Source organism: Sminthopsis crassicaudata, chromosome 4 (assembly GCF_048593235.1).
Source record: "Sminthopsis crassicaudata isolate SCR6 chromosome 4, ASM4859323v1, whole genome shotgun sequence".
Taxonomy (NCBI): domain Eukaryota; kingdom Metazoa; phylum Chordata; class Mammalia; order Dasyuromorphia; family Dasyuridae; genus Sminthopsis; species Sminthopsis crassicaudata.
In genome coordinates this window covers 24,127,030-24,139,668 of record NC_133620.1, presented here as the reverse complement: position 1 = coordinate 24,139,668, position 12,639 = coordinate 24,127,030, and the positions used below count along the sequence as shown (strand labels likewise).

The window sequence follows — 12,639 nt, the reverse complement described above, 5'->3', positions numbered from 1 at the left end:
GCCTTGATGTTCACATTTGTAAAATGGGGATACTAACAGTTCCTGCTTTCCAGGTCAAATGAGATCTTTGTAAACCACTGAGCAAAACTTAAAACCCTTTAGAAATCCTAACTCTTTTTTTTTTTAATTATTAATAATTTTTTATTATATATATATATTTTTATAATATTATCCCTTATATTCATTTTTCCAAATTATCCCCCCCTCCCTTTTTTCCCTCCCCCCGATGACAGGCAATCCCATACATTTTACATGTGTTACAATATAGTCTAGATACAATACATGTGTGTGAATATCATTTTCTTGTTGCACAATAAACTTTAGAATCCGAAGGTACATGTAACCTGGGCAGACAGATATTAGTGCTAACAATTTACATTCGCTTCCCAGTGTTCCTTCTCTGGGTGTAGCTACCTCTGTCCATCATTGATCAAATGGAAGTGAGTTGGTTTTTCTTTATGTTGAAGATTTCCACTTCCATCAGAATACATCCTCATACAGTATCATTGTTGAAGTGTACAGTGATCTTCTGGTTCTGCTCGTTTCACTCAGCATCAGTTGATGTAAGTCTCTCCAAGCCTCTCTGTATTCCTCCTGCTGGTCATTTCTTACAGAGCAATAATATTCCATAACCTTTATATACCATAATTTCTAGCTACTACAAAAAGAGCTGCCACAAACATTTTGGCACATATATGTCTCTTTCCGCTCTTTAGTAAGAAATCCTAACTCTTAATATGAGCCCTACAGTTCAGCCAAACTAAGTTAGTTGTTATCCCTTCCATCTCCTGCAGGTTTCTGGGATAGCTCAGTTCCCCCCATGGCAGGGATCTCACGTCTTCCCTTCTCCTAAGAGCTCAACTCTTTGTTGCTTCCCAGTTGCTCATCTTTATGTCTTCCTCCTTCAAGACTCACCTCAAGCCCTACCCCTTACAGAAATCTTTCCGGAGCCCTTTGGGCACAAATTGATTTCCTCTCCCTGGCAAATGACCCTGTATTGATTTTCTTTTTTTACAAAGCTGTGTATGTTTGTATTCTCTCATGACAGAATGGAAGTTCTGTGATGGCAGGGCCTGTTTCACTCTTGTCCTTGCATTTCTGTATATCTGCAGAGTCTAATTATAACCATAACACTTGTTAGCATTTCTAGAATATTTTAAGTTTGCAAAGTGCTTTACAAAAATGACCTAATACCCACAGCAATCTTGGAAAGTAGATGCTGTTATTATCCCCACTGAAGAAACTGAGGAAGCTGGATGTGAAAATGACTTGCTTAGGGTCACACTGCTTATGCCTGAACATGGCTTAATTCATTCAGGTATTCTTCACTCTATAGCACCACCCAGAGTCTTAACATAGTAAGTGCCATTTAGAAGACTTCATAAATTGTGGATTGTTTTATTCAAAATTCTTAGAAGTCTTGGCCTCTGGGATCAGAACTTAGGGCAGATAGATCCACTTAGGTTTCATCCATGGAAAATCATGTGGTAAAAAGTATTCAGCGGGGACAATGATTATGTACAACCAATTCAACTACTGATAGTTCCCTGAAGATTTTGGCTTAGGCTCATCTGGAAGAAAAGTTAGAGGCCAGAGACTCCACTTCTGCAAACTCATATAGGCCGTGAATCCGTGAGCAAGAAGGGTACAGTGGGATTTAACAGAAGGTGGGAAGGGCTGATGTGAGAAGGGGGGAAGACAGGGATTCTCCATCAGGAACTAGCTAGTCAAAACTGGAATCTGAAGAGCTGCTCAAAACCAGAATCTGAAGCTTATGTCCCAGGCTTGTTGGGGAAATTGGCATGGTGGAGGCAGCATACTCTTTTCAAGGTGGAGACCAGAAGTCTGAGTCATTTTGCTTCCCATAAGTCTTTCTTTTATCTTTAGGGCAGCCAAGAGATAAGACAGAAATTCTCTTGCCAGATTTCCTAACAAGTGGAATTATTCTGCTGGCCTTGGGCAAGCCCCTCAAATTCTCTGTGGCTCAATTTCCCCACTTTACAGAAGAGATGATTGCTGATGTCTATAGCCCAGCTTCTAAAAGTGTGTGTTATGACCCCTTATGGGGTCTAACAACTGCATGTGGGGGTTGTGAAATTAGAATTTATTATTAGTAAATGTTTGATTTGCATATCTGTTTTATATACCTTTATGCCTGAGTATCCAAGTAGTATCCAAAGATATGCCTGAGGTCCTGTAAACATTTCTCAGGCAAAAAGGGGTCACAAATAGAAAAAGTTTAAGAAACCCCATAGTATATCCCTCCCAGGGTTATTGTTGGACAACTTATATAAGATCATAATTAAAATAAATTTCAATAGCATTTTATTTTTCAAATTGAATGAGATGAGGTGAGATCTTTCAAGACAGTTGCGAAAATTGAGTAAGGCTTCATCTACTTCAGAGTTCCAGTAGGCCTGAAGGACTCTGAAGTTCGAGCAAAGGGCATTGCCTTCCCCTCCTATGATATCATCTCCCTATTTCATCCAAATATGGGCAACTATGTACTTATTGGTCAAGTTCAATTTCATGGGTAGATCTAGCTTTTAGAATGTAAGACTCTCAGCCAATGAGGATGAGGTCAGTGGTGAGAGGGGGCGTTAGGGATTAAAAGTGCTGTCCTGCCCACAGGAGGTGCCTCCTCTCTTCCATAGCCCTTCTCCCGAGAGCGAGAATGTACAGTAAACTTTGCTTTTCTTTAGAGCTCTCTCCAGCTTTTTTATTAAATGGTGACCCCTCACCATTTCCATACCACACAAAATTAAACGTAAAGATAGTTTTCAACATTCATTTTTGTAAGATTCTGAGTTCCAGATTTTTTTTCTCCCTCCCTCCCCTCTAAGACAGCAAGTAATCTTGAAGAGGGAACCCCAAAACTGAAAATCCTTAAAAGAGAAAACCTCCTTCTACTCTGCCTCAGTGAGGGGACTCCACCCCAAGCACAAACAGTTTAATCTTTGTTATCTGGGTGGGTTGGCTCAGGCCTGAAACCCATTGAATTCAATTCAAATTCTAACCCTGGCTGAAACCCATTGAGGGACCAACCTGGGACTCCACCCACAAGCCCCTTCAGCTGGTAGCCAAAGCCCCCTAAACTCAAACCCTCTCTTTGCAGAGGTTCCAAACATGCCAGCTATGCCATGCTTGACATCCCAAGTGTTGTGCCACAGTTCTCTTTTAATGTCCTGACCCAGTTTCCCTAATTGTTCTATTCAGTGACTCTGCCTGAGGTTATAACCATTCCCTCTTAATGTTAGAATAAACAAACGTTTTAAGTCTTAGACCTTAGGCTAAAGTCATTCCCTCTTAATGTTTGATGGGAGATAGGTCTTTATGCATTTTAGACATCATTAGAATATCAGGAGCCTCTCCAGTACCTCCCCCCATTAAGCCATCCTCATCTGGGTACCACTCCCATTATGTCATTGTTCTTGTAACCGTATAAAAGAATTTTGTGTCCAACATACAGGGTTGGATTCTTTGAGATGATAGTCTCCTTCAGCCCTGGGACCAAGCCATGGATCCATTTGGTCCCAGTAAATCTCTCCATTAAATAAATTATTAAATCATACTCTAATCTCTATCTTGCTCAGTAGCATTTGTAATTTGTAATTTGAAGCTGCAATGTAGCTTCCCAATCCTGGATTATAGCCTATATAAATTCATGGAAACATGAGTTAATGAGTGACTAAATCAACAAATCAAGAAGCATTTTTAAAGCCCTTACTACACACCTGTAGCTCGTGCTAAGTGTTGGGGACACAAAGGAAATCCCTGCTTCACATTCCAATTGGGGGAGGTAACGAGCTATGGACTATATCCCGAGGTAACCAGGAGCTCAAAGTCCATTTGCAGAATAAGACTTTCCTTACTGATTTGATTACTCAATGCTCTGGGAGCTTGGGAGAAGAGAGGAGATCCTGGTCTTTTGTATTCAAGATTTGAAGATTTTTGGTTCTAGATTCTCCTCAGAGTAGAGGTCCCTGAAGGGAGAGAAAGACTCCAGAAAGAAGAGAGGGAAGCTGTCACCTTGATCTTGTACCTTCTCCCACTTACTATACTACAGACCAAGGGTTCTCAAACTAAAGCCTATGGGCCAGATGTAGCCTGCTGAGGTCATTTATATGGCCCACCAGGTTATGGCAAATGGGCTGGGGGCAGAGACAGAGTGTGAAGTTTTGTTTTTACTATAGTCCAGCCCTTCATCAGTCTGAGGGACAGTGAACTGGCCCCTATTTAAAAAGTTTGAGGACCACTGCTACAGAGCCTGGAAAATTCCTTTTGAGGGAGATTTGGAATTTTCTTCATTGAACTGAGATATCTTTCTCTCAGTGGGAAAGTTTATATATTTTCTCTGATATATATAACTTTTCTGATTTCTGTTTGATATTAGTTAGCATAAATATGTCTACAGTTACTCAACTGTAACATGGTGATAATACTAGCACCTTACTTCACAGGCTTGTTGGGAAGATCAAATGAAATAATATTTGTAAAAAGTGCCTGGCACATAATAGCCACTAAATCAATGCTTCTCCTCTTCCCCTATGCAGCCCTTCTTGGGATGTTTTAACAGGTTGAAATAAAAGGCACCAGCCAATTATTCTGAAAGATATGTCATTGAACATAAAATGTCAACGAACATTGAAAGTCTTCAGTGTGGAAATGGCATTTGGTGGAGAGTCCAACCTGGCATACACAGCTTATTCTTTCCTTAGTAGGGAAACTGATCAGGGACGGTCCGACTTTCCCCTTAGACAATATTTAAGGGAGACTAGATCAGATTCTGGCACCCTACTCCCTCTGAGGAGAAAATGGTGACCAGCCTCATGGGCTTTACTTTCCTATGGAACAGTCTTCTCTCCTGGTAGGAATCAAAGTCCCTTTTGGAGAAGGGGCCAGAAGAGACTTTGGAGAGATTTAATCCGGACGATTAGCATCTCAACTGATCCCCGTGGGCACATAGAGCCTACATGGGCACCACACATATGCCCACATATATCCCGGATATCCTACAAATACAAGCTGTATACAGAGAACATGGAGGGAATTCTGGAGGGAAGGAACTAGGAGTGAAGAGGGGAGAGATGAGAGAAGTTTGGACTCTAAATGAAACCCCGAATGGCCTGAGATGGGAGAATCCCTCCATTTGACCCATTGGGCATCTTTCAGTTTGTGTCCCAGCCGTATCTGACTCTGCCAGGGAAACTTGCCCACAAGGCCCCAGTCTGATACTTTCTCCCCCACAATCTCCCCTTTCAGCTCCATATTTTCTGCCATCTTTCTCAACTAGAAGGGAAGCTTGAGGGCGTAGTCTTTCCTTTTGCTTGTACTTGTATTCCCAGCACTTAGCCCAGCATCTGCTACAAAGTAACAGTACACAGAGGTTCCTGGCTGACTTTTCTGAGCCTTCTCCTCATCTGTAACAATGTCAACAGTAACACCTTCAGTGCCTACTTTAAGGGACTCGTGGTTCTTCCCACTGTAGTACTTAGAGGGCATCTAGTGCAAACTAAGCAAAGTTAGGCCCAGGAAGGATGTCTGGGCCAGTGGGAGGTACAAGTGTTGCAGGGCACCCGGGCTGGGCCTGGAGGGAGCGAGTGGAAGCCGCGCCCTCTCCGGAGCAGGCGGCGGGCTGTGTCGTCCGGCTCAGTCAATGCAACAATTTGCTACAATGTTTCTATCTGTAAAACGGGCTGCAACACTTCGGAACTGTTATTGAGCAGATCAAACTATCAAACCACGACACAAATACTATTACTGCCCAAGGGTTTGCGCCCGGTCTCATCTGCACACTTTGGTCCCCTGCCCCACGTGGCGGGCACCACAAGAGACCTTCGAGCTGGCCACCGCGTCAGTTTCAGAGAGGAAGGGGTAACCTCAAGCTCAGGGACAGCCAAGGTAGAAACACGGAGGTGAAATTCGAACCCAAGGCCTCAGACTGTAACAGCAGCACTTTTCATCGCCATTTGCCAAGTCCGGCACTCAACTCCAAAAGCGCTTCCCAAGATTCCCCTTCTTTCCCAGCCTCGCTTCCACCAGTTTGGGTCCTTGGGTCCCTCCTTCCACCAATGACCACGCCCATTCCCCGCCCCCGACACTAGCCACGCCCCTCCAGTCTCGAGCCTATATAGGCGCGTGACGTCAGCTCGTTTGTTGTCATTGGCGGCTCCCAAGATGGCGTCCATCATGGAGGGGCCGCTGAGTAAATGGACCAACGTGATGAAAGGCTGGCAGTATCGCTGGTTCGTGCTGGACTACAACGCGGGGCTGCTCTCCTACTACACGGTGAGGAGGAGGCCGCTCTCCCGGACACGAGGCCCGGATGGGGTCCCGCCCGGGGTGTGGGGGGGTGTTGCTGGGGAGTTGGGGTTGCTATGCTGGGGGCTCGGCGCGAGCCGGGGGGCGGGGTCTAGCGGCAGCTTGCCAATAAAAAAGGGCGACGTAAAGGCGCGACCAATAAGGAGGCAAGGACTTCGAGATTTATGGACCGGGCGTGGGCGTGGGGTGGGGTCCTGAGCCTGCCGGCTTGGGCGGGGCGGAGAGTGGCTTGGGGGGGTGGGGGAGCCTGAACTTAGGTGAGGGGAGAGCTGCGCGCCCCCTCCCCACTTCACCCGGGCCCTCCACCTCCCGGCCACGCCCATATTTCTTGCTTTCTTCGCTTTAGAAAGTATATGGGTGTGCTTGAAGGTCCTGGGCCCCCTCCCCGTCCCATGCTAGGGTCGCGACCCCACCCCAACCCCGCGCTTTTCCACGCCCTGGAGTCTGAAGATCCGAAAGAACCCGAGGTTCGAGGGCGGGCGCCCAGGTCACCTCGGGAAGCCACGTGGGGCGGGGTGGGGGCAGCGCTTGACCTTGGACCACCCCGAGGCGATGCACCCCTCCCTGAGATGGTCTCCTAGTTGTGGACTCCTTGCCCTTCAGAACCCTTCCTTCCCCTCAAGAGGTCCTTCCCTTGGGGTCCGAGAACTTGGTGGGAGAAATGCCCCCTTTATTTCAGGATACTTGGTTTCCTGCGCAATCCTGTCATTTACACTGTTGAAAGCATTGTCCAGCACGGGCTATCCACTTTTCCCCAACTTCCAGCGGGTGGGATGGGACCCCCAAAGGTCACTGGACTTAGTGGAGCGTCAGCAACGTTTTTTTTTTTTTTTTTGTGAACCGAGAGCCTTACTTAACGCTGTGATGTAAGCGTAGAGCGATGTTCTGGAGGACACTCTTTTAGTGACCCGAGTTCTGGACCCTGGGGATAAGGAGCTCCGCAATCGCTCCCTGCCCCTAGGACTTTGTGCTTGTTGTGCTTGGGAAAGGAGAAGTCCTCAGATAAATATATCGCTTAGAGGGGCGGACTTGAAGTTCCCTTGAAGGCTGAGGAAGTTTGCAATTTTAATTTCTTCTGCATGTCTGTAATGCCAGGAGAAAATGGTGGAGAAAGGTCTTGGTTTTGTTTATGAGTGTCAGGTATGAGAGGAGCGGAGGGATCTAGACAGAACACTGAGATCCTCGTCTGAAAGTTCTGGCTCGGGCGCTGGTTGTGGGGATTCCCCTCTCTCCTAAAAAGAGGAGTTTGGTCAAGGTGATCTATCTCTGAGGCCCCCTTTGGCTCTGAAACTCAGGAAGTGGTCGAAACTTTTCCCTACTGTCTTTGACGTGGATTTCTAGCTGTGGCAAGTCCCTTAATTTCTGTATAATATTCCTTTTCTAATCCTTCCCACCCTGTTCCGGTTGATTAGTTTTGCTGGGAAGGAGAGATAATCCCTACATTCTGAAAGGTTTCATTTGGTGGGATTTTGCTCTGATTTTTAGTTTCTAAATAGCCTGGGGAGGTCTTGGAAGGGAAGGGACCTGGGGTTCTTTAAAGACCTAGGAAAAGCTTCAGGAAGCCTTCGAGCCATTTTACTCCGCTGTCTTTCTAAGCCTCAGGTTCCTCCTGTAAAATGGGGATAATAATAGCACTTACCCCAGAGGGTTATTGTTTGGCTCAAATGAAATAATGCAGGCTGAGTACTTTGCAGACTTCAAAGAGCTCTATAAATGCCTGTGGGGATGTGGGCTTATTAAGTTGATTGTCCTATTCAGCAAATCTTGGGCTGCCTTTTCTCTTTTAGGCCTTGGGGATTAAAAAATGAGAAAGACTTGGGGCCCTGCTTTGTATTGTGTTCCCTGTCAAATGAGGATGGGGGTAGGTGGGCTAGAATGACTGGCAGAGAAAGCTAAAAAACTTAAATTCCCTGGAGAAAGCGAAAGTTGCAGGCTGGGATTTTATGAGTAATATCGTTCACTGGAATTTTAAGCTTGGCGAATCTCATACAGCAGACTAAATGTTTCCAGCTCTGTAAAAGAGGCAGTGGGATTCAGTGGGCTAATTTAGAGAGAACGTCAGAATTAGGGAGATCTGGATTTAGATATTGCCTTTGTAGCAGCCTGCTTCTGGGCCTTGGGCACACACTGAACTTCTCAGGGCTCCAGGCCTCTCTCTTAAGGGAACAAATCGCTGAATACAAGTGGAAGTGATGTTAGCTCTGTGGGTCTGCACTGCCAGATTTCTGCATTGGGAGTTCCCTTTATTTGGGAAAGCCTAGGTCTGCACAAAAGAAGTTGTACTTAGTGTGGTTCAGTATCTATGCCACTGAGTCAAGTGAATATTAGGTTTAAAACTTGTTAGTTGCAGAGCTCAAACCTTTAGGGATCTGTCATCTTGCCAGTATCCTCCTCCAACACAGATTGCAAGCCTGTAACTTAGTAGATGGTTTTTGAGATTTGCTGTGCTTGGAAAACCTCTGCCCTGTGGGTAAGCCTCTTCTTGCTGCGTTTTTCTGGCTATATTTAGCCAGCCACTTCTTGGGCAGCAGGCGTCCTGTCTCGGGGGTTGCGTAAGGGCCTGGCTAAACCCGATTTCCCATAGATTTTACCCTGGAAGAACCTAGTCAAGGTTGCCCCGAGAAGGGCCTGGGGTCGGATTTTAGCCATCCTATGACCCAAGGAAATTATCAGGTGATCTGTGGAAACTCAACCCCGGTGATAATCTGGAAATCCTGCAGAACCTGTCTGACCACTTGTGCGCTCTAAAATCTTTAGTTTTGGTCATTGTGTCTCCTTGTTGCAGACTGCTTCCTTGCCTTACCATCTCAGCAGTCGGGCTGAATGAATGTTTGCTGAACTAATGAGTGAATAAATTGTCTTTAGTAAAGGGGATGAAGTGTGGTACCGAAATATTCTTCAGCCCCAGTGTGTGCTTCCCGGCAGGCTTTGGCTGAAAAGGAGGCCCTTCAGAAGATACTTCCCCCCACCCCACCCCCTGCTCGGATCTTTGAGATCTGCTTGCCCTGGCAGTGGATTTCAAAGGCCCCCAAATATGGTGGGACCCCTTGTCCTTTTTGTCTGTCTACTACTCATCCTCCTTTCTGGGATGGGAAGCCACAGGATACCTTGCCAAAGAGAGAGGCAAACTCACAGTCCTCATTAAAACCAAACCAAAAAAACCAAAACAAAACAAAAACCTCATTAAAACCATTCTGTATTGAAATTTGGGGGAGAACGGTTGGAAATGTACCAATTTTCTTTCAACGCCAAGTTACATTGTGCACTTCTGGGGAGAAGCAGAGGATATGTTGGACGAGTTTGATCAATGTTGAAAGAGATACGAACGCCTCAAAATGTCATCTCAGAAATGTTAGGCTTTGGGAGGAATCCTGGTCTGTTCTGTGGCGTGGCTTTCTTGAGGAGGCGGAGAAAAAGGAGGGTCTGCCAAGGGCTGGAGAAGAGACATTTGGGATGGGAGTCTAATAAAAGTACAGGTTGGGGTGTGCTGTTTAATCTCTTTGGGCCTCAAGTTTCCCCATTTGGAAAATGAATGAATGAAAAGTGTTTAGTGATTATGATCGCAGTTGAAGTCCCTTTAAGATTCCTTTTTGATTTCCAAACCCCCCTCCCCCCTCCCGAAGAAGCTAGGATCTTTTGATTCACAAATCCTGGTCAGAAAGCACCCTTTTGAATTCCAATGATATCCAGGCTTTCCCCAGCCCCCACGGGATCTGAGCTAACTTGGGTTTTCCCAACCCCCACAGTTTAAACCCATTGAATTCTATTCAATGCTGACCCTGGCTAAAAACCTGCCAGGAACCTGGGACTCACCCACCTTCAAGATCATCAAGAGCTCCCATTATAAAAGGGGCTACTTTGGAGTCTACACTTTGCAGAAGTCCTAAGCATGGCATCCTTATGTCAGTTATGTGTGGTACGGAAATGGTGAGGGAACACCATTTAATAAAAAAAGCTGGAAAGAGCTCTAGAGAAAAGCAAAGTTTATTGTACATATTGTACATATTGGCGTCCCACTCTTCAAGTAGAGAGGAAGCGCCTCCTGTGGGCAGGACAGCACCTTTAATCCCTAACGCAAAACGCCCCCTCCCACCACTGACCCTCATCCTCATTGGCTGAGAGTCTTATATTCTAAACGCGAGATCTACCCATGAAATTGAACTTGACCAATAAGTACATAGTTGCCCATATTTGGATGAAATAGGGAGATGTCATAGGAGGGGAAGGCAATGCCCTTTGCTGGAACTTCAGAGTCCTTCAGGCCTACTGGAACTCTGAAGTAGATGAAGCCTTACTCGATTTTCCCAACTGTCTTGAAAGATCTCACCTCATCTCATTCAGTTATGTCAAGGGTTTCTGCCCACCGGACCTATTCCGGTGTCCTTTTACCTCTACCCTCAATTTTACTAACTAAACTTTATTTCCAAACCCCTACAATAAACCCTTTTTATCAATCTAGGTAAATTTCTTTACAGGGGACTCTGTGCCGTCATGAAACTATCCTTGTGCTAACCCAAAAGGGGTCCCTTTCCTAACTCTCATCAATTATTCTGTGGGAAATCCTGGGGAGACCAAGAGAGGGCTCAGTCCCTTAGGAGCTACTTTCTATTATTGGAAGGCTCCTCGAGGGGAGGGCTGTACCCTTAAAACATTTCTATAGTTCTGGGCAATTTACAAAGTACTTTTTTTTCAGAGTGCCCTGGTAGGTTGTATTATACCTACTTCCAGTCCAGTAACCTTTGGATTGTACCCAGTTGTATTCATTGCTCTCCTTTTTACCACTCATTGCTTTCATGATCTATTCTAGGATATTCCCAGAGGTACATACAGTCAAGCTCACTTTTTTATAGTTTATAAATCCCATTATCTTCTTTTTTTGAAAATTAAGCTCTTTGCTTTTTTCCTACAGTCTTTCAGATATGGCTTACTCTCATTTCTGCCCGTTGTTTCTGGACCTGGAGCTGTAATTCATATCAGCCAGATGATTGAAATCCATCCGGACTGACCCCCTGGTTTTGGGTATCAGGATAACATTAGTCATCTTGGTTCTGTCATTACTAATTTAAAGATAATTGTTCTCAGCAGAAAAAATAGAAGCAAGATAAGATTTGGACTCTGACAAAACTGGCTCCTTTTGTCCTCAGCTTCTCCTTGCCAACCTCAGCTCGTTCTGGGTTCTGACAGGCTGATGGCACTCCGGGGCCCGGGCCACGTTATTCTGATATTCCTGTTATCTCATGTTGTTGTGTATTCTGAACATTCCTTCTGAAGAGCTGAGTGTATCGATCAGTTCCCTGTGTATTAAGATCCATCTCTTTGGACCGGTGCCACTTTCACTCTTCATCGAAGTTATTTGTCTGTACCTTTCAGGTTTGTAAGTTCTCTCCTCCTTCGCTGTTTTCCTCTGAAGACTTTTACGGCATGGAGTCCTACCTGTCCTTTCTCTGGATTCCTTTGGAATCTGCCTTCTCCCAATCTGGGGGCAACAGGATGGGGATGTGAATAAATGAAGAAACCTATATAGATCCCAGGGACTGTGCAAGCAATTTTAAAAGCTCTGAGGTGGTCCCTCCCCTGCATCCCTCTCATTCTAGGAGTGCAGTAAGGGAGCCTGGGGAGTCACAGAGGTGACAGTGGAGTTCTAGGACAGTTGTCAGGCACGATCTTTCCAGGAATGGTCATGAGCTTCATTGCTGTTGTTAGGGCAGGAGGGGGAGGGGGAGAGCTAAGGTTCATCCTAGTGGCTCCAGATGCTGCTCCCCCTTCGGGAAGGGAGGCTTTGGGCCCAGCACTGGAGTGCCCACTGGGTACATGGCCTGCCTTTCTTGCTGTATCACAGATTCTGAGATATAGTTGTCATTTCCCCCCAAGGGGGGGTGACCTTGGGCAACTGTCTCCCTCATCTGTAAAGTGAGTGAGGTCTAGATGAAGGCCTTTCCAGGTCCCTGCCCGAGATTCTGGGATGGATTCAGGCCCTGCCATGGTGGCCAGGTGTTCTTCCTGCAGCAGAAATAATAATTAGGAGAACACGCGTGCAAACTTCCCTTCCTGCAGCAAATGGCATTTGGGAGAGGGATGTCATGGTACTAAACACAAATAGCTTGGACTTAGAAAAGAACAGTGTGGAAAGGACGAAGCTTCAGCCTCGCGTCCCCTCGCTGCCCACAGAGAAGACAGCACCATACCCACACCCACGGTCTCGCTTCGTTCCTTTCTCTTTGAAGCATAGCTGGCCAAAAGAAGGATTCTCTTACTGGGTTTTGACTTGGAGTTTCCTGAATTCTTTGCCCTTTGTCTACATTACAGTATCTAGATTGT

The 12,639-nt window shown here is 45.8% G+C and overlaps 1 protein-coding gene across 9 annotated transcripts in view; it reads left to right on the top strand.

Annotated features, from left to right (window-relative positions):
• The first annotated feature begins 6,148 nt into the window (after nucleotides 1–6,148).
• The window catches only part of OSBPL9 (oxysterol binding protein like 9), a 127,171-nt gene continuing 120,680 nt past the window's right edge, over nucleotides 6,149–12,639 (top strand). For 5 of the 9 annotated variants that reach the window (XM_074265951.1, XM_074265950.1, XM_074265948.1 and 2 more), the window contains exon 1: nucleotides 6,149–6,288. In XM_074265951.1, the coding sequence (XP_074122052.1) occupies nucleotides 6,178–6,288 (111 nt within the window). In that variant the 5' untranslated portion in view covers nucleotides 6,149–6,177. The remainder of the gene's footprint in view (nucleotides 6,289–12,639) is intronic. The other 4 variants (XM_074265954.1, XM_074265959.1, XM_074265962.1 and 1 more) reach the window with 4 other exon arrangements.